This window comes from Oncorhynchus tshawytscha, linkage group LG04, assembly GCF_018296145.1.
Source record: "Oncorhynchus tshawytscha isolate Ot180627B linkage group LG04, Otsh_v2.0, whole genome shotgun sequence".
In the NCBI taxonomy this organism is placed as follows: Eukaryota; Metazoa; Chordata; class Actinopteri; order Salmoniformes; family Salmonidae; genus Oncorhynchus; species Oncorhynchus tshawytscha.
The window spans coordinates 69,154,049-69,175,590 of NC_056432.1; the positions used below are offsets into that span (position 1 = coordinate 69,154,049).

Genomic DNA, 21,542 nt, shown 5'->3' on the forward strand with positions numbered 1-21,542 from the left:
GTGTGTGTGTGTGTGTGTGTGTGTGTGTGTGTGTGTGTGTGTGTGTGTGTGTGTGTGTGTGTGTGTGTGTGTGTGTGTGTGTGTGTGTGTGTGTGTGTGTGTGTGTGTGTGTGTGTGTGTATCACATGTATAGCCTGTGTGCATCAACATAGGTACAGGGGTTAAGCAGCAGCATGTAGAAACTACACTGCATTGATCTTCTGTCTACAGCATCATTACTCCCACGATGGACTGTCACTATTAGATACAGAGAGAGATAAAGCTAGAGAGGAGTAGTGTGTGAAAGACGGAAAGAGAGGGGGTATAGGATGAAGGTTAAACCCAAGGAGACGAGGAGGAGTTGTTGAGGTGGAGAGAGAGTTCAATTCACTGTGTGGATATGGATGAAAAACAACCACTTCCTAATTCAATTTAGCGATAACTTTAACAATATTCTATATGATCTGATAAAGCTAAATGTGCCTAATGTACCACTAAATGTACTTTTCACCATACACTTTATGGTTCCCAGAATAATTAGTCATCAACCACTGTACAAAACAGTAACATTTATTTTTTTATTACCCTGCAGTTAGCAGTACTTCAGTACTTCACAGACCCCTCACAGCATATTGGAGAGAGTAGATCTACTGTAGGTGGAGGAGCGATCTGGAGGCCAGAATCTCCTGACACATTTGATGCTGTCACTGATTTTCCAATGAATCGGGTATTGAAATGATTGGCTGGGGATGAACCATTTGTTTGGTAAACAAAACATTGATTCCTTCTCCTCCTGTGTGTGTGGACGATGATGGATGTCTGAGGCTGTGTAGGGCAGCCTGCGGACACCCCCGACCCCTCTGCCCTCCACTTGAGTCTCTCTAGCCCATTAACACAGGCCCCAGACAAGTGACCGCCTCACTGAATCATCACTCAATAAAAGCAGGGCAGATATGTGGAACATGGAGGGAGAGGTGGCCTTGCCCACAGTCCCTGTAAACATGAATCTTTCTGGACTCGGACCAGGCTCTGGGGGATGGGAGGATGGGAAAAGGTGGAAAGAGCTAGGCAATGGAAAGATCTAGGCAATGGAAAGATCTAGGCAATGCGGACTGTCTAATTGTTATGATTTTCTTTATATTGCGGATATGCAGAGATGCAGAGAATGAAGTTGGGTTACTTTTTTCTCCAACATTGTGACCTTCCATTATAGAGCTTTGCTTTTGGTACCAATGAATGAATCCTGCACAAAATGTGCTTTTTTTTCATGAGGAATGATATTTGATTTAATGTGAATGAAATGGTTTGGTGAACTACCACCTTGGATAGTACTTTATTTTGATCATCATGATTTAGTGACTGTAAAGAACCTGTATTGATCTACTTGGATTTTAAAACACAGACAACATTTCTGTTTTGTCTGCTTCGACTCAAGAGATAAGTAATGGTTGCGTTAATCTTTTTGCAGGCGGTCGTGTTCTTTTGATAAATGTCATTTTGAGAGAGAGAGAGAGATAGATAGAGAGAGAGGGAGGGAGAGAGAGAGACTGTAGAATGGCAGAAATAGAATTGACATGAAAATAAAATATTTGGGTCCAAGATGGAGGGAAAGAGAAACTGCTATAAGAGGGAGGAAAAGAACAAGCAGGATGAATGCCAATACATTTTTACATCGTGATGAATAGCTGTATGATGCACAGACTCCATGTGTCATTTAGGCAGCTGGACATGGAGCAAAACATCCTCAGCCTCCTCACAGACTGCAATAAAATATGATAACTACTACTATTAACTACACACTACGAGTTTGTCCCCCAAAGACAATATGTTGTGATATTCTTGTGCAAGAAGACCGAAGATGATTAGAGAACAATGAAGGTCAGAGTGGGTTTTGTTGAACAGGGGTCAGGAATGTGTTTTGTAAAGGCCCTGTGAGGGAAGGAAGAGAATGATGGAGAGAGTTAGACAGGACAGGGTTCAGAGAAACAGTGACTCACAGCTTTACACAAACCGGGGAAGAGGATCCCTTAGGGGAAGCTAAGGGTGTGTGTATGTGTGTGTGTGTGAGCAGAAGTGTGTGAATGTTTGCTTGTTAAGAGCACTGTGTGCCTGGCCCCTTTCAGACTTCAGCATACTTCAATACGACTAAAGCCTGTAACACGGTACCCTTCAAAGCTCACAGAAAGTAAACCGTCTGTGTCTACAACAGCTTGGGTTCAATTAAATGTTTTAAGGGTGAGGTTTTGTATCAATCCAAGTGATAATATGTAAATGTTTCACCACTCAATATCACATTGACCTTTCTTTACTCTTTACAGTTTTTTTTGAACTACCTGTCTCTACTCTCTCTGTGCTCGTTGTGTGTGTGGGTTGTTGTGTGGAGCAGAGAGGGGAAGATGGTTGTTCTGTCTCTAGCGATCGGGCTGGCTGAACAAGATGACTTCGCCAACCTCCCAGATCTACAGGAAGCACCAGCGTGCCAAGAAAACTCAACTCCACCGGACAAATCAAGGTATCAGCCAGCCTACGAACAAAAGAGTGAAAGGATGAGAAAGAGAGAGTGTGAAAGAAAGAAAGAAAGAAAGAAAGAAAGAAAGAAAGAAAGAAAGAGAGTGAGTGAGTGAGTTGAGAGATAAAGCCCTGGTGAAATGAAATAAGAGAGATTGAGGGAAAATAGTTGGTGTAGACTTCCCAGCACTGTGTGTGATGTTCAGAGCAGATCCTTGTGGCCCAGTTTTGAAGCTGCTGTGTGATCGGCATGATACACAGTGAGAGGGAGCCAATAACGACCCAATGGGGACGCTGTAATTGGATGTCTGACAGAAGCATCTGATTGGTTGGTTTCAGTGTCTTGCTGCAGTTAGAGTCCTGAGTTAGTATATTAGTATCAGGATTGGATATAGTCACCCTGAGAAGGTAGCAGGAAGTAATGAGCTTTATTACATATTCAACAAGTTTCTGCTCACCTTGTCTCTGATCCCAGGCAATCAACCATTGCCCAATTCCCTCTCATGATTGAAATAGGAATTAGCAGGTAATAACACTAGAATGTCCTTTCATCAGGTGTTAACTATGTGTCTACATCCTGTCCCACTTCATTGGTCCTAGCATTACCGCAACATGTTTGTTTACTTTTGCCAGTCTAAGTCAGCTTTGGCTTTGTTTCCTCAGTTTTTCCATCTTTCCTTTTTTATGCTCCCTAGTTCTTTTCATGCTCCCTCTCATCCTGCCTCACCCTTGTTAGCCTGTTTGCCTCCCACTCTTCCTCGCCAGCTCGAAGAGGGTTTGATCTGCGTGTCTCCGTTCCTCAGCAGGGAGCATGGTGGGGGCGGACTCATTATTCTGGAGTGTGGTCCCCCCGCGTGAAATGCCTGTCTAACCCTTCTTCTGCCACCGACTCCATATGCATTCCCCAACAGCTGTCAGAGACAAACACGTTAACAGGAAATAGGAACCAGAGCAACTCTTGTGGTGAGCAAACAGCTAGATAGGCTGCCGTGTTATCACCTAAAACGTTCTCAGGACTTGAGTGCTCTGCTTGCCTCCTGTCCCTCATGGCTAGTGGACTGTACATAAATCCCTGTTATTGGGTAAGGAGTCCTACTGTGTAAGGTGGTGTAGTAGTGAGTGCTCTGCTTGCCTCCTGTCCCTCATGGCTAGTGGACTGTACATAAATCCCTGTTATTGGGTAAGGAGTCCTACTGTGTAAGGTGGTGTAGTAGTGAGTGCTCTGCTTGCCTCCTGTCCCTCATGGCTAGTGGACTGTACATAAATCCCTGTTATTGGGTAAGGAGTCCTACTGTGTAAGGTGGTGTAGTAGTGAGTGCTGTTATATGGTAGCGCTCGGTACATTTCTGTCCCAGATGAGCAATAGAACAACTCTTACATTCATCAGACAATAGTTAGTTTTCACTGAATTTTTCTGATGTAGACTATTTTGTACGGCATCTTATGATTTCAATACCATTTGTAATGCCTCCTGGAATTTCCACATTTCCTTTGTACTGAGTTCTAAAAGGAACAAAATAAGAACGATGGTAGATGGAGTTCTGTGCAGCGGTCAGAATACATATGAATCTTGTTCTGAAGGAACGCTATTGTGCTGTATTGGCCTGTGGGTTTGTCCTGTCGTGATCATACTAATCGTATTTCACGGTCATGCCACGGTTATGACCTGTTCAGCCTTGAAATGCCTACATTGCAGTCACGGTGTGGAGGCACGCCTGCATGCTCATCTTCTCCCTCTTCCTGGCCGGATGCCTGTTCAACACCCATCTTTAATCAAAGCGATCTGGTGCGAGGCACAGTCGCGTGGGCCAACTTGTCTACTGTCCTTCCACAATGAATAACCACTTTCAATCATCATCTCTGTCCATCTCCCAGTCTCTCTAGTTACCCCTGTGTGGGTCCCAGTGCCCCTGCCTTGATGGATCCCAGCAGACTGAAGATGATGGAAATGGATGATGTGTGTGTGTGTGTGTGTGTGTGTGTGTGTGTGTGTGTGTGTGTGTGTGTGTGTGTGTGTGTGTGTGTGTGTGTGTGTGTGTGTGTGTGTGTGTGTGTGTGTGTGTGTGAGTGTGTGTGAGAGAGAGAGAGAGAGCACACATATGCTGTCAGACAAAGAGAGAAACCTTTGCTCTCAGGTTGCTAGAGAAATGTACACTCACTGCCAAAAAGACAGAAGTATTCACTCAAAGAGAAATGGAACCATTCAGATGCCTAGAAACATACAGTTCAATGAGATTAATAAATACACATACAGGATCAGATGAAAGGGTATAAACTGACATTGACAGACAAAGCATATACCCGCTGTCCATACACACACCTTACTGTATATTAGAATAGGATGTCCTTGCATAGACAGAGAAAGGGTCATTGGCAGAGAGGGAAGGTCAATCATTCTCTCAAATGGAGAATATGTTCTGCTGCATCCGTGAGACCTGTCTTGTTTATCCCTGTAGAACCGAGTACAACGGAATATTATCTATTTCGGGCAGAGAGGGAATCTTTATTCAGATGGATGGAGAATGATATGCCTTGGCTCATTCTCAGGAGACAGGAGTGTGCACTCAGATGCTTAGAAGCAGGTAATCAAAGCTTCGTGAGAAGCATAAACTAGAGGCAGCGTAATTTCTGTTCCTTTTGCTATGGCAGCTCAATTAGAAACGAATCATAGTGTTACAGCACAACTCTAAAGCCAGTGATAACCAAGGTCTATCCACAAGGAGATGAGGGAGGAAAACAATGAAATTATCCTGGAAGTAATTTGTATTTATTAGTAGTCTGGAAAAATTTGTGCTGAGAGATTAGTGATGCTCCACAAAGTAGTTTAACCCCAATGTTGTCTGATTCTAAAGCATGCTACTGCAGCTGCTTCTATTGACCATTGTCCTGTTCTCTGACGATACCATTCTTACAGATATGATATCTTATCCAGAAAGTGTTTGTATTGTAAAAACTCGGTCCAAAGGGTGAGTACAGTATTCTGTAGGCTATACCATAAAGCTGGTTATTGAAGTTGTGGTCATCGAGTCATGCACTGGTGGCTGAGGTCCATTGTGTCAGAGGCCTTAAGCCTCACGGCTGACTGGAGTCACTGGACTAACCCTCCCACCAACATGCAGTAGCTACGGAGTTTTATCATGGCAGCTCGATATCATTACCATCTCTGAAATCAACTCTGCTGTAGCATGACAGTGCTAGCCCCCAGACACGCAGACACACAGAGAACACGTAAATAAGGAGCTCAACGCTCCATGCTCTTTGAGCCTGGACCACCAACTCCTTGGAGCCAGAGTTTCTTCATCTGGCCTGTAATCAAACTGAGTCAAGCCTTATAATTACTCTTCTGGCTTGGCAACGGTCTCCATGGCCGCCTCTGGAGCTAGCTCAGGGTAACTTGATTGGCTGGGAACAGCAATATAGGTCAGCACAAAAGAAACATTTTGATAAAATGTCAGCTCTGTCTCAGGAAGTCATTCACCAAGCCTTGCTGAGGCGTTTGAGTCGGAACACAAAGTTGATTAAAGGAAAGCACAGTTATATAATCTGATGGAAAACAGTGAGAAATCCGCTTCGGAAGTCCTGTGTGGAAAAAAGCGCAGCATAAATTCACCTTAATCAATATCTAAGTGAGAAATGACATCACTACCATCTCTTTACTTTATTAGTGTTTCTGCAATAAGAGGGAGTTTAAAGATCAGTTGAAACATCTACCAGCATTCACAGAGGTATCAACCAATCAGGAAAACTCAGAAGTATTCAAACAGCAGTTAGCTGGACAACATATAGTAGATGGCTCCATTAGTTGTATTAAGCTGGAGCGGAGGGAAGTGGCCTGCTGATTTGCACTGAGTGGGCTAACACCAGAGCTCCGGCCTCATCCTTCACAGCTTGGGGATCTGTGCTTGTGTTGCACTGCTCTCCTGGGGTGTTGTATGATCAGCATGCCCATATACTGTATGTTTATGGATACAACTCATCTCTCATGTTTTCATCACTCCACTCCCTCTCCCATCATTAGAACCCACCCCTCACTCCCACTCCACCTCACCTCCATCTCCTCCCTTCATCGTGCTGCCCTCTACAACACCAACCCCGCCTCCTCTCAATTCATCTCTCCATCTTTGTCACTGTCTCTCTCTGCCTCTCATGCAGTCTCTCTTCCTCCCTTGATCTGATTGATCTATTAACCCTTTACTTACCTTCCCTCCCTTTGTCAGCCCTTTCTTTCCCTCCCTCTACCTCTCTATCTCTTTATTCATCTAATCGTGCTTCCCCTGGGGGTGTTGACTGGCGCTCTGATGGGATGATGTCAGAGCTCTGGTCCTCTGTCAGGGTGGATGACTGTCTGCCCAGGCAGCCTGGCTGGGTTACATCTGCATCACTGCTGAATATCACAACAGGGGAATGAGATTCCCCTGTGGGCAGCAAACACACACACACACACACATACTCTCACACACAGATATGGAGATGGCGAAAAAGGAGCAGGGACACATAGACGTGTCTAACGTGTTTTGGGCTCAGCCTGTTTGGGGACCTGTATTTGATACTTAAGCAAGTCAATTGTTTTTGCAGTGAAGCACCACCGTTTCTCTTCAATAATACTATGAAGATGCTCATATCATGCATATCTCATGGAGGCGTGCCTGCTATGAATGGTATTATCAAGAGAACACAGAAAGGTGTTCTGCTCTACCAAACTCATAATTTCCACCTCCATATAACACCATTAACTCTATTTAACTCCATCTAACTCCATTAACTATCTAACTCCATCTATATCAAGGCACAAGGCGAGACCCAAATGCAGACACATGGGGCGCATGGTTGGAGTCTTACAATGTGTATTAATCTAAAGGGGTAGGCAAGAGAATGGTCATGGACAGGCAAAAAGGTCAAAACCAGTACAGAGTCCAGGAGTTACAGAGTGGTAGACAGGCTCATGGTCAAGGCAGGCAGAATGGTCAGGCAGGTGGGCACAAAGTCCAGAAACAGCCAAGGGTAAAAACGGGGAGGACTAGAAAAAGGAGAATGCAAAAAGCAGGAGAACGGGAAAACCGCTGGTTGACTTGGAAACATACAAGACTAACAGGAAACACAGGGATAAATACACTGGGGAAAATGAGCGACACCTGGAGGGGGTGGAGACAATAACCAGGACAGGTGAAATAGATCAGGGTGTGACAATTTAACTCCATTAACTCTGTCTAACTCCATTAACTCTATCTAACTCCATCTAACTTCATTAACTCTATCTAACTCCATCTAACTTCATTATCTCTATCTAACTCCATTAACTCTGTCTAACTCCATTAACTCTATCTAACTCCATCTAACTTCATTATCTCTATCTAACTCCATTAACTCTAACTCCATTAACTCTGTCTAACTCCATCTAACTCCATTAACTCTATCTAATTCCATCTAACTTCATTATCTCTATCTAACTCCATTAACTCTGTCTAACTCCATTAACTCTATCTAACTATATCTAACTCCATCTAACTCCATCTAACTGCATTAACTCTATCTAACTCTATCTAACTCCATCTAACTTCATTATCTCTATCTAAATCCACGAACTCTATCTAACTCCATTAACTCTGTCTAACTCTATTAACTATATCTAACGCCATTAACCTTAACTCCATTAACTCCGTCTAACTTCATTAACTCCATCTAACTCCATTAACTCTGTCTAACTCCATTAACTCTATCTGACTCCATTAACTCTATCTAACTCTGTCTAACTCCATTAACTCTATTTAACTCCATTAACTCTATCTAATGCCATCTAACTCCATTAACTCTGTCTAACTCCATTAACTCTATCTAACTATATCTAACTCCATTAACTCTATCTAACTCCATTAACTCCATCTAACTCTATCTAACTCCATCTAACTCCATGAACTCTATCTAACTCCATGAACTCTATCTAACTCCATTAACTCTATCTAACTCCATTAACTCTGTTTTACTCCATTAACTCTATCTAACTATATCTCACTCCATCTAACTCCATTAACTCTATCTAACTCCATCTAACTCCATTAACTCTGTCTAACTCCATTAACTCTATCTAACTCCATCTAACTCCATTAACTCTATCTAACTCTATCTAACTCCATTAACTCTCTAACTCCATCTAACTCCATTAACTCCATCTAACTTCATTAACTCTATCTAATGCCATCTAACTTCATTAACTCCACTAACTCTATCTAATGCCATCTAACTTCATTAACTCCATCTAACTCCACTAACTCTATCTAATGCCATCTAACTTCATTAACTCTATCTAATGCCATCTAACTTCATTAACTCCATCTAACTCCATTAACTGTATCTAATGCCATCTAACTTCATTAACTCCATCTAACTCCATTAACTGTATCTAATGCCATCTAACTTCATTAACTCTATCTAATGCCATCTAACTTCATGAACTCTATCTAATGCCATCTAACTTCATTAACTCCATCTAACTCCATTAACTGTATCTAATGCCATCTAACTCCATCAACTCTATCTAATGCCATCTAATTTCATGAACTATATCTAATGCCATCTAACTTCATTAACTCCATCTAACTCCATCAACTCTATCTAATGCCATCTAATTTCATGAACTATATCTAATGCCATCTAACTTCATTAACTCCATCTAACTCCATTAACTGTATCTAATGCCATCTAACTTCATTAACTCCATCTAACTCCACTAACTCTATCTAATGCCATCTAACTCCATTAACTCTATCTAATGCCATCTAATTTCATGAACTATATCTAATGCCATCTAACTTCATTAACTCCATCTAACTCCATTAACTGTATCTAATGCCATCTAACTTCATTAACTCCATCTAACTCCACTAACTCTATCTAATGCCATCTAACTTCATTAACTCTATCTAATGCCATCTAACTTTATTAACTCCATCTAACTCCATTAACTCTATCTAATGCCATCTAACTTCATTAACTCCACTAACTCTATCTAATGCCATCTAACTTCATTAACTCCATCTAACTCCATTAACTGTATCTAATGCATCTAACTTCATTAACTCTATCTAATGCCATCTAACTCCATTAACTCTATCTAATGCCATCTAACTCCATTAACTGTATCTAATGCCATCTAACTCCATCAACTCTATCTAATGCCATCTAACTCCATCAACTCTATCTAATGCCATCTAACTCCATTAACTGTATCTAATGCCATCTAACTCCATCAACTCTATCTAATGCCATCTAACTCCATCAACTCTATCTAATGCCATCTAACTCCATTAACTGTCTCTAATGCCATCTAACTTCATTAACTCCATCTAACTCCATCAACTCTATCTAATGCCATCTAACTCCATCAACTGTATCTAATGCCATCTAACTCCATCAACTCTATCTAATGCCATCTAACTCCATCAACTGTATCTAACTCCATTAACTGTATCTAACTCCATCAACTCTATCTAACTCCATTGTATTAAAGTAGAGAACATAATGAAATATTTCAGAATATGTCAGTTTTCCACAGAAGGCTACGCAGTCATTTGTTTATAACTTCTATTTAACTTCCATATAATGGAAGATTTTTTAAAAAATGTTAGAGGTGAGGGACACTTCATCATTTCCATTTCAAACTTCTTTAATCTACCTTTGTTCAATTATCTTTCCGCACAACACTCTCATACCCTCCGGTTGGTTACACTTCAAGAAGTCTCAGTGCATCCTTTGATTTGTTAGTATTGCTGCCCCTTTCATAAAATCAGGAAGCATCTAAAGGCATTTATCTAGTAGATGACATAACATTGTATGCTCCCCTGCAACACAATATACAAAGATATGCACATCAGAATGTGTTTGTTTCACAGTATGTCATCAGGTCCAGGTTCTCTTTAGCACCTTTAGAACAGAGTTAACACTACGTACTCGCTTTTCTTGTTTGTGGAGCAGGGAATTACCGCACCAAAATCAACATTGTAGAAAAAATATGAATAACTCCAGCGTACACGATTTTACCTCTGCATATTTATTGTCAACATTTTGGTACACATCCTTTTTCAAGACCTTGGAAAAGGATGTACACCAAAACGTTGACAGTAAGTATGCACAGAGGAATTGTGTACGCAGGAGTTATTTATGTATTTTCTCTACATCTCTTTCTCAGCTTGTCATGGTGTCCCTGAGCAAGTGAGATAAAGTCACCTCTCTGTCCCCTGGGATGGGACCTGCTGCTTGGTCTAATTAATGGGAGGATAGGTTAGGCTCTCTGACCTGGGGTTAAGGTCATATGATCAGTGTTCGGGTGTCAGGATCTGGCTAGGGATCATAGCATCGATCCTCAGGGGATGTATTTTATCTGAAGTATTGAGTGTGTATTTGTGTTTCGGTATTTGTCGTGTGATGTCATGTGTGTGACGGTGCATATCATTTGTCATTGCTGTATTAAGACCAGACTAAAATTTGGAATAGTAATACCAACATGTACTGTATCTCTTGGGGGAGAGTCATTGTTCTATAACAGTCTGAGGTGTTGCGACGGGATTGGGCAGAGGAGTTAGAACAGGAGAAGGTTATTGTTCTGTCAGAGCCTGTTGTACGAGGGCAGGGTACAGCTGGGGGTGATTCTACAGTTTTCCTATAGACTTTTCCAGTGAATCAGCTGTTTGCTCCATGGCATCTTCACCCCCCTAGGGGCACGGCGGTATTTGGGTATGGAGAGAGGATGAGTAGGCATGACTGAGGTCAAGGGGCCTGATGACAATGTGGCCTACTGTCCCTGTCCCTGCTCCACAGGAGGTTTAGATTGCCTTGGATTCTATTATCTCCTTACGGGAGGTAATGGTTACCCGGCCATATCCCTAGAAATATAATCACGGTACCATACAACCTTCGGTGGGTGTGTACAGTTTGGTAACCATGGTTACTCCAGCCCCAAAAGGATGAATTATATAACCATTGAATTTGTGAGGGAAGGAGAGCAATGGACTAGTCTTTACTTTACAGTAGCTCATATCAATGGACTAGTCTTTACCTTACAGTAGCTCATATCAATGGACTAGTCTTTACTTTACAGTAGCTCATATCAATGGACTAGTCTTTACTTTACAGTAGCTCATATCAATGGACTAGTCTTTACTATACAGTAGCTCATATCAATTGGCTAGTCTTTACTTTACAGTAGCTCATATCAATGGACTAGTCTTTACTTTACAGTAGCTCATATCAATTGGCTAGTCTTTACTTTACATTAGCTCATATCAACGGTCTAGTCATTACTGTACATTAGCTCATATTTCGCTGGCTTCCCATCAGTACTCAGAGCCCATCAGAGCTCTCCTATGATGTTTATAGCGGTCCACTACACACATAACCTCCCTCAATATTAGCCCACTACAGAGGTGTAGTGCTGTTGTTTAGGTGTGTGAGTGCAACAATCTGTTAAAAATGATGTCATAACTTCTCAGTCAAAGTTTGTACCAACAGATATAGCGTATTGAATATTATTATAGAATATGCATAAAATGCATCTTCCAATTGTAACGTCTGCACTATGCCCACACATATTGTCTCAAGAAAATGGTATAGTTTATATGTTTATTCGTCACATGCTTCGTATACAACAGGCGTAGACTAACAGTGAAATGTTTACTTACGGGCCTTACCCAAATATGCAGAGAGATCACCAAGTTAGGCATATGTCATTTCAAAATAGGCCATCATCACTGTCAATCGTTAATAATAATTGTTCACGTTTTACTGGTGAAATGTCCAAACTGCGTGAAAAGGAGTGCGTAGCTGGCTGCAGGGAAGTCAGGCGCAGGAGAGCAGAAATGGGTAGCAAACGGAGCCCTTTATTGAGGCAAACAGAACACGGTACATAGAAACTAAACACAAACGGGTTACAATAACCCGGCGCAAACCAGCCTGGAGTACACATACATTTACACATAACAATTCCACACACAGACATGGGGGGAAACAGAGGGTTATATGCACGGCGAGTAATGAGGGAATGCAAACCAGGTTTGTGGGAAAACAAAACAAATGGAAAATGAAAGGTGGCGATAGCTAGAAGACCGGTGACATCGATCGCCGAACGCCGCCCGAACAAGGAGAGGGACCGACCTCGGCTGAAGTCGTGACACTGCGTCTGCATGCAGATCATTTGATCTCAATCAGTTTCATGGGAATATGCATGTAGAGCTTCTTCAATGACTGTTTTGTGAGAGAATTAGAGCAGATGATTTTAACAAACTATTAGCCTTTCTTGTATTTTGTTTCAATCAAAGCATACAGTATAACCTGCTTAGTGGCGCGTGCTGTGACTATTCAACTTCAGCTAACCATCCTAAAATGTCATTAGAAATGAGGAAGTGTTTTTGGTGTAACAGTATGGTTACAGTGGGGCAAAAAAGTATTTAGTCAGCCACCAATTGTGCAAGTTCCCCCACTTAAAAAGATGAGAGAGGCCTGTAATTTTCATCAGAGGTACACTTCAACTATGACAGACAAAATGAGAAAAAAAAATCCAGAAAATCACATTGTAGGATTTTTTATGAATTTATTTGCAAATTATGGTGGAAAATAAGTATTTGGTCAATAACAAAAGTTTATTTCAATACTTTGTTATATACCCTTTGTTGGCAATGACAGAGGTCAAATGTTTTCTGTAAGTCTTCACAAGGTTTTCACACACTGTTGCTGGTATTTTGGCCCATTCCTCCATGCAGATCTCCTCTAGAGCAGTGATGTTTTGGGGCTGTTGCTGGGCAACACGGACTTTCAACTCCTTCCAAAGATTTTCTATGGGGTTGAGATCTGGAGACTGGCTAGGCCACTTCAGGACCTTGAAATGCTTCTTACGAAGCCACTCCTTCGTTGCCCGGGCGGTGTGTTTGGGATCATTGTCATGCTGAAAGACCCAGCCACGTTTTCACTCAAAATCTCACGATACATGGCCCCATTCATTCTTTCCTTTACACGGATCAGTCGTCTTGGTCCCTTTGCAGAAAAACAGCCCCAAAGCATGATGTTTCCACCCCCATGCTTCACAGTAGGTATGGTGTTCTTTGGATGCAACTCAGCATTCTTTGTCCTCCAAACACGACGAGTTGAGTTTTTACCAAAAAGTTATATTTTGGTTCCATCTGACCATATGACATTCTCCCAATCTTCTTCTGGATCATCCAAATGCTCTCTAGCAAACTTCAGACGGGCCTGGACATGTACTGGCTTAAGCAGGGGGACACGTCTGGCACTGCATGATTTGAGCGTATTGTGTTACTGATGGTAGGCTTTGTTACTTTGGTCCCAGCTCTCTGCAGGTCATTCACTAGGTCCCCCCGTGTGGTTCTGGGATTTTTGCTTACCGTTCTTGTGATCATTTTGACCGCACGGGGTGAGATCTTGCGTGGAGCCCCAGATCGAGGGAGATTATCAGTGGTCTTGTATGTCTTCCATTTCCTAATAATTGCTCCCACAGTTGATTTCTTCAAACCAAGCTGCTTACCAATTGCAGATTCAGTCTTCCCAGCCTGGTGCAGGTCTACAATTTTGTTTCTGGTGTCCTTTGACAGCCCTTTGATCTTGGCCATAGTGGAGTTTGGAGTGTGACTGTTTGAGGTTGTGGACAGGTGTCTTTTATACTGATAACAAGTTCAAACAGGTGCCATTAATACAGGTAACGAGTGGAGGATAGAGGAGCCTCTTAAAGAAGAAGTTACAGGTCTGTGAGAGCCAGAAATCTTGCTTGTTTGTAGGTGACCAAATACTTATTTTCCACCATAATTTGCAATTAAATTCATAAAAAATCCTACAATGTGATTTTCTGAATTTTTTTCTCATTTTGTCTGTCATAGTTGAAGTGTACCTATGATGAAAATTACAGACCTCTCTCATCTTTTTAAGTGGGAGAACTTGCACAATTGGTGGCTGACTAAATATTTTTTTTTGCCCCACTGTATAGGCTTACTATGCTATGCTATTATATTTGGTTTTGTTATGTAAAATACAAATGAATTATTATGTGATCTTGCGGGACATTGATTCATCTTCAGATTTTTTCCCCCACAAATATTAATGGAGTCGTGTATTCTCAACTGTAAAAAGTGAGGGAGCTCCCTCGCTCTCCGGCAGCACTACATCACTGGCCTACTAGTAGGTCTCACTTCAGAGCAGTGAGGGTCTGTTTATTTCAAAGGATCTTTGACCTTCAGAAGTTATTACACTCAAGGGCGTGTCTGTGACCTTCACACCTAACTACAGTATGATACTAGGGTATAACTACCAATATTATTTGGTTACTATTACACTATTCTCTATTGACACTAGGGTATTATGCTATGCTGACTCAGGTTTTTGTGTAGGGCAGTGGATCCAGGGCTGTGTGTATGTGCCTGTCTGTGTCTGTCTGTTGTGTGTGTCTTTGTCTCTTGTATTGGTCTTTAAGTGAATAATGGGGATGGTGTCATGGGGAGCTGGGTAGGGGAGGGTACTGGGAACAGGCGGGCAGGAGGGGTTTTTCTTCTTGTGCTCTCTCTAGCCTTGCAGCGGAGTGTCCCCACCTTTTCCCTTTGGTCTCAGGCTCTGGGCACAGGTAACAATCTATAAGGATATTATCACAGGTCATGGTGAGAAGTAGAGGCCTCGCCTGCCTCCACATGCCCCCGCTAGTGTGTGTGTGAGTGTGAGTGTGTGTGTTTGTTTTCCTGGAGGCACTCACCTGCACCTGTCATATGTCCTCCAATCCCGTTGTGTCTTGCTGTTGATGTGGCTGCCTTTTTGCTGCCCTCTGTGACCCCCTGCCAAGCCCCCATGCTGCACGCCTACCCTCCTTTCACTCCCTCCATCCCAGGTGCTTGCTGTCTCTCCAGCCGTTGCCGTGCCAACAGAGCAGCCCATATTCTTTAGCTGGTGATCTGGGAAGGGAAGCAGCAGGGTTTGGTCCAGGCTCCATCAGCCACCTCTGGCAGCTGCAAGCCACTGCAAGCTGACTGACATGACCCTCACTGTGCCCACACACAAACATGCCACATGTTAGCATCACGTTAGCCCCACGTTAGCCTCATCAGTTAGCCTTAACAGTAACATATGGAAGAAGAGAGAAGATGACCTTACCTAACTCTATGTAGTTAGAGTGCTTTGTATGGAGTCCCTCCTGCTAGCCTATTCGTAGTCATATGTTTTGATGGAAGGAAGTTGATTGAATCAGACTGAGACAGTCATTCCCTGTGGGTGGGACACGAGTCTCTAGACATCGACAGCAGGCTTTGGGTTAGATCCAACCTTTAATGAATCAGCATACAGGGAGATCATAGACTAAGGAAGGAAAGAGAAATGGAAAAGATAGATTAGGACTGAGGGCGTAAAGAGGAAGGACAGCAGGAGATGTTGGATATGAGAAAATTGTGGTGATTGTAACGGTTTTCTAGATGTGAAGGAGAGTCGGACCAAAATGCAGCGTGTAGATTGCGATCCATGTTTATTCACCAAACGTAACACGAATCTAAATACAAACACTATAAAACAAATAAAGTAACGAAAACCGAAACAGCCTATACTTGCGTAAACTAACACAGAGACAGGACCAAATACACTAAGGACAATCACCCACGACAAACTCAAAGAATATGGCTGCCTAAATATGAAACACCTGCTCTGATTGAGAACCACTCCAAACAGCCATAGACTTTGCTAGATAACCCCACTAGCTACAATCCCAATACAAACACACCAGAACCCCAAGACAAAACACACCACAATACAAAAACCCCATGCCACACCCTGGCCTGACCCAATACATGAAGAAAAACACAAAATACTTAGACCAGGGCGTGACAGTGATTCAGTAAAGATAAGATAAACGGAAGACGAGGCAAGATGTATCAGTTGTTGAGATGTTTGGCACTTTGACCTCTCCCCCTTCCATCATCTTATGTCTCCCCTCATTCAACCCCCTCCCCTGCAGTCTATGGTGTGAATCCTCCTGACAGCTTTCCCCTCCAATCACAGCTATGCCAATCAAGAGATCCCCCTGCAACCAGGCTCATCCACATTTCCGGTTTTACATGCCCTTACCTGTCTGTCTGTATGTCTGTCAACATTCATTGTATGTGTCTTTCTCTGTCTGATGCCCCACTCCTTACTCTATACGTGCTCCATTATTTGCCTGTGTCCCTGTCTGTGACTGGGTGTCAACCCGTGTCTGTCTCGTCTCTTTGTCTGTCTGATCTGGATAACTCAGTCTTATCCTCGCCAAGTGGATAAACTCTGTTATTTATTTGTTGCTCATTCAATTTCACTGATCACCTACACCTAGGGTTCAGTGATCAATTGGTTTGCTCTATAAGGCACTAAATGGATGTTAGACAGGAAGGGGAATGACTAAAGAAATGGGGGTAAATGGTGTACGTAGAGTTGCAAAATTCTGGTAACTTTTCCAGAATTCCAAAGTTTTCCAGATATCCTGGTTAAAGGATACCAGATTTCCTGCCTATTCCCTCTTTATTACAGGAATCTTCCAACAGGGATTTCTAGAAAACCAGAGAATTTTGGAAAAGTTACAAGAGTTTTGCAACTCTACCTATACCACTTACCCCCATTCCTTTAGTCATTCTCCTTCTCATTCTCATTCTTCCTGTCTAACATCCATTTAGTGCCTTATAGCGAAAACAAATGGATCACTGGACAGACAGACATGATATGGGACGTAGTCATCCCTAGATTCTCAGATACAGGCAGCAAAAACTAGCTGAGAGATTGTTTTGTATGTGCATGTTGTTGCTTGCGCTATGCTAAACTGTAGTATAATGGCACAGTGAAACTCTGCATGCCACTGTTGTACTGTATATACGTAAGTGACATCCAGCCAGCCAGCCAGTGTTCATGGAAGGACACAGTGCACTAGAGTTACAGTCTCTCTCTTGTGTTAGGCAGCCCAACCCAACCACAGATACTGGATTTGCATTTGTGGACTGACCCTTCACACAGAGAGAGCCCGACCAGACAGGGACATGTCTGCGGTCCTACAACAGTGACTGACCCCTCAAACGACCAGGAACACAGGCATCTGTAGCCTCAACCACAAAATTACTGATACTTCAGGAACCACAGTTACCATCCTCCCTCCTCCTTGATAACCCATATGGCTAACATGCCCACATGCATCCTTTAACATCCCTCTGGATTGGGATTAACCTCACTCAGCCAAACGATTAGTTCCTTGTATCTATTTGGTGGTTAACATGTTGTGTGTGTGTTATGTTTATACCCTCCCACATCACATCTTATCCCCCCTTTTCTCTTTTTCTCTCGCTCACCTACTTCTTTTTCCTGTCAGCCTTTCTGATGTACTGCCTCCAGCCATCTCCCTCCCTCTCTGACTCGTCCTCTTATTTTGAATGCCCATGTCAAGTCCGTTTCTCGTCTCTATTCTTTAGTCCTTATTGTGCTCTCTTACGAAAAGTTAGTCTTGTTTTTTTTGTTTCCAGGCCTCTTATCCTCTCTCATCTTCTCTATTTCTCTTCCAGCTTCAACTGAACTATGTTGTGGTGTCTGTCTCTGTCTCACGTTCATTTGAGTCAGTAACCTCACTTTGTTCATTCTGTTAATCCTCCTAGTCTTAACAAAGACAAATCGCCCCTTTTCTCTGCAGAGATAAATCTTCAAATCTACTTCTTCTTCTGCACTCATCTTTCCCACAGCACCCATTCCTAATCCCACTTCCTCTCCCTCCATTTCTACATTGCACCTGCACTCTGTTTTTCCTCTCTCTTCCTCTTGTCATTTTCCAGTGTGTAACCTGTAATTAGTGTTGTCTGTCTATGTGTCTTGACTAGTGTCACCTGCTATAGCTCAGCATGTCTTCTGCTCACCAGACTGTTACAACATATTGGCTAGGAACACTTTGTCTCCAACACCCAGTCCTCCCCCTCCCTGTCCTTCCTCTTTTACTCTTTCGTTCATTAATTGTGTCGATTTTTGTGGCTGTTTCGCAAATATCACACTGCTACATGATTGTAGTGACTATGGTTTGGAACTAAGTGTGCATGTATGTGTGTGAAGGTGTGAGTGAGAGTGTAAGTCACTAACATTCCCGTGTTACTCCCAAGTCTGGGGACATCATCAGTCACATTCAGATCTGGACTCTGTATAGTTCAGCCTTGACACAAGACCTTGCAGCCTCACCTGTGGTGGGAAGCCATTTGATGAGCTGCAGGTTGCAGCACAGACCTGAGGCTGGCTCTTTGTGTTCAGAAGCAGGATTCTCCTAGTGCTCCATTGGCCTCTCTCTCAGTGTCCGTCCTGACTGTGTCTCTGACCCCCCCCCAAGCAGGAGCCTGGGTAAACCTGGGAGCCAGACCCCAGATGAGGCAGGCCGCCTCGGGAACTCCTCTGTCACAGACCTGACCAACTCTGTCACCACCAGCGACATTCACATGGTGAGAAAACCTGCTCCCTTCCCCCCTGTCTGTGTTAATGATTGTTCATCTGTACTCCTCTCTGCGTGTCTATGGGCTTGTCCACATCCACCCACTTGTGGCAGCATTTAGATGTCTTAAATGACAAAACATGCTAATTACATGACATTTCCCAACCCAGCTTGACTATCACAAAGGAGAAACTCAGTAGAATATGCTTTATTCAGCAAAAGCTGGTAATTACGCTGCGAACACAGTGCTGTGAGTGCTGGGTGGACAGGGCGCGGGTGGGGGATGGGACCTGTGTTATTATGTGGGTTGCACGTCTGCGTTATGGAGGTCCCGATGATGCTTAATGATGATACTTTCACTTTGAGGGGGAGCCAACAGGGCCTGTCAGTTGGATCAGACCTGCAGTTGGCCACGGTCTCTTTCCATCTCTGGTCTCTCACAATGTGAGTCGAAGACTTTCACTAGGCCTAGTTAATATCTATAACTTTTTTTTATCACTGAGGCACAGTTTCTTTTTTTGGGTGGGGGGGGTTCATTGTGATACTACCTATGCAGGATTTTAGAAGTTTTATATGCGTTTATAGAAGTGAATTCATTTGAATAATCCCGGTACCCAGAATCAATTATTGCGTGCACTGGCCAGCTACGTCAGTCTGTCACAAGGGATTTTTTTACATTTATTTTTATTTCACCTTTATTTAGCCAGGTAGGCCAGTTGAGAACAAGTTCTCATTTACAACTGCGACCTGGCCAAGATAAAGCAAAGCAGTGTGACAAAAACAACAACACAGTTACACATGGGGTAAACAAACGTACAGTCAATAACACAATAGAAAAGTCTATGTACAGTGTGTGCAAATGTAGTAAGATTAGGGAGGTAATGCAATAAATAGGCCAAAATAATTTAAATGTAGCATTAACACTGGAGTGATAGATGTGCAGATGATGATGTGCAAGTAGAGATACTGGGGTGCAAAAGAGCAAAAAATAATAATAATAAATTTAAAAAATAACAATATGGGGATGAGGTAGTTGGGTGTGCTATTTACAGATGGGCTGTGTACAGGTACAGTGATCGTTAAGCTGCTCTGACAGCTAATGCTTAAAGTTAGAGAGGGAGATATGTCTCCAGCTTCAGTGATTTTTGCAATTCGTTTCAGTCATTGGCAGTAGAGAACTGGAAGGAATTGCGGCCAAAGGAGGTGTTGGCTTTGGGGTTGACCAGTGAAATATACCTGCTGGACCGCGTGCTATGTGTGGGTGTTGCTATGGTGACCAGTGAGCTGAGATAAGGCAGGGCTTTAACTAGCAAAGACTTATACATGACCTGGAGCCAATGGGTTTGGGGACAAATATGTAGCAAGGGCCAGCCAACGAGAGCATACAGGTCGCAGTGGTGGGTAGTATGGGGCTTTGGTGACATAACGGATGGCACTGTGATAGACTTCATCCAATTTGCTGAAAAGAGTGTTGGAGGCTATTTTGTAAATGACATCGCTGAAGTCAAGGATCGGTAGGATAGTCAGTTTTACGAGGGTATGTTTGGCAGCATGAGTGAAGGAGGCTTTGTTGCGAAGTAGGAAGCAGATTCTAGATTTAATTTTGGGTTGGAGATGCTTAATGTGAGTCTGGAAGTTTACAGTCTAACCAGACACCTAGGTACTGTATTTGTAGTTGTCCACATATTCTAAGTCAGAACCGTCCAGAGTGGAGGTTCGATTAACCTCTCTGGTACACGCTAGCGTCCCACCTCGACAACAGCCAGTGAAATTGCAGGGCGCCAAATTCAAAACAACAAAAATTCCATAATTACAATTCCTCAAACATACAAGTATTATACACCATTTTAAAGATAAACTTCTTGTAAATCCAACCACAGTGTCCAATTTCAAAAAGGCTTTACTCCTAAAGCACACCATATGATTATGTTTGGTCAGCACCTAGTCACAGAAAACCATACAGCCATTTTCCAGCCAAGGAGAGAGCTCACAAGTCAGAAATAGCGATTAAATTAATCACTAACCTTTGATGATCTTCATCAGATGGCACTCATAGGACTTCATGTTACACAATGCATGTATGTTTTGTTCGATAAAGTTCATATTTATATCCAAAAATCTCAGTTTACATTGACGCGTTATGTTCAGAAATATATTGGCCCAAACAAACCTCCGGTGAAAGTGCAGAGAGCCACATCAAATTACAGAAATACTCATCATAAACATTGATAAACGATACAAGTGTTAAACATACGAATAAAGATAAACTTCTCCTTAATGCAACCGCTGTGTCAGATTTCAAAAAGGCTTTACTGCGAAAGCACACTTTGCGATTATGTTAGCACCTAACCACAGAAACCCATACAGCCATTTTCCAGCTAAGGAGAGGGCTCACAAGTCAGAAATAGCATTAAAATGAATCACTTACCTTTGATGATCTTCATCTGGTGGCACTCCCAGGTCTCCATGTTAGACAGTAAATGTTTGTTTTGTTCAATAATGTCCCTCTTTATGACCAAAAACCTCATTTTTGTTCATGCGTTTGGTCCAGTAATCCGAATGCTCAAGGCGCTTGCACTAAGTCCAGACTAAAAGTTTTTAAAAAGTA

At 42.6% G+C, this 21,542-nt stretch overlaps 1 protein-coding gene across 6 annotated transcripts in view; it reads left to right on the plus strand.

The window, feature by feature from the left end:
• LOC112247046 (synaptotagmin-7) overlaps positions 1 to 21,542 on the plus strand; it is a 107,053-nt gene that overhangs the window by 75,536 nt on the left and 9,975 nt on the right. For 5 of the 6 annotated variants that reach the window (XM_042321131.1, XM_042321133.1, XM_042321136.1 and 2 more), the window contains 2 exons: positions 2,366 to 2,491; positions 18,836 to 18,944. In XM_042321131.1, the coding sequence (XP_042177065.1) occupies positions 2,366 to 2,491; positions 18,836 to 18,944 (235 nt within the window). The remainder of the gene's footprint in view (positions 1 to 2,365; positions 2,492 to 18,835; positions 18,945 to 21,542) is intronic. The other variant, XM_042321132.1, reaches the window with a different exon arrangement.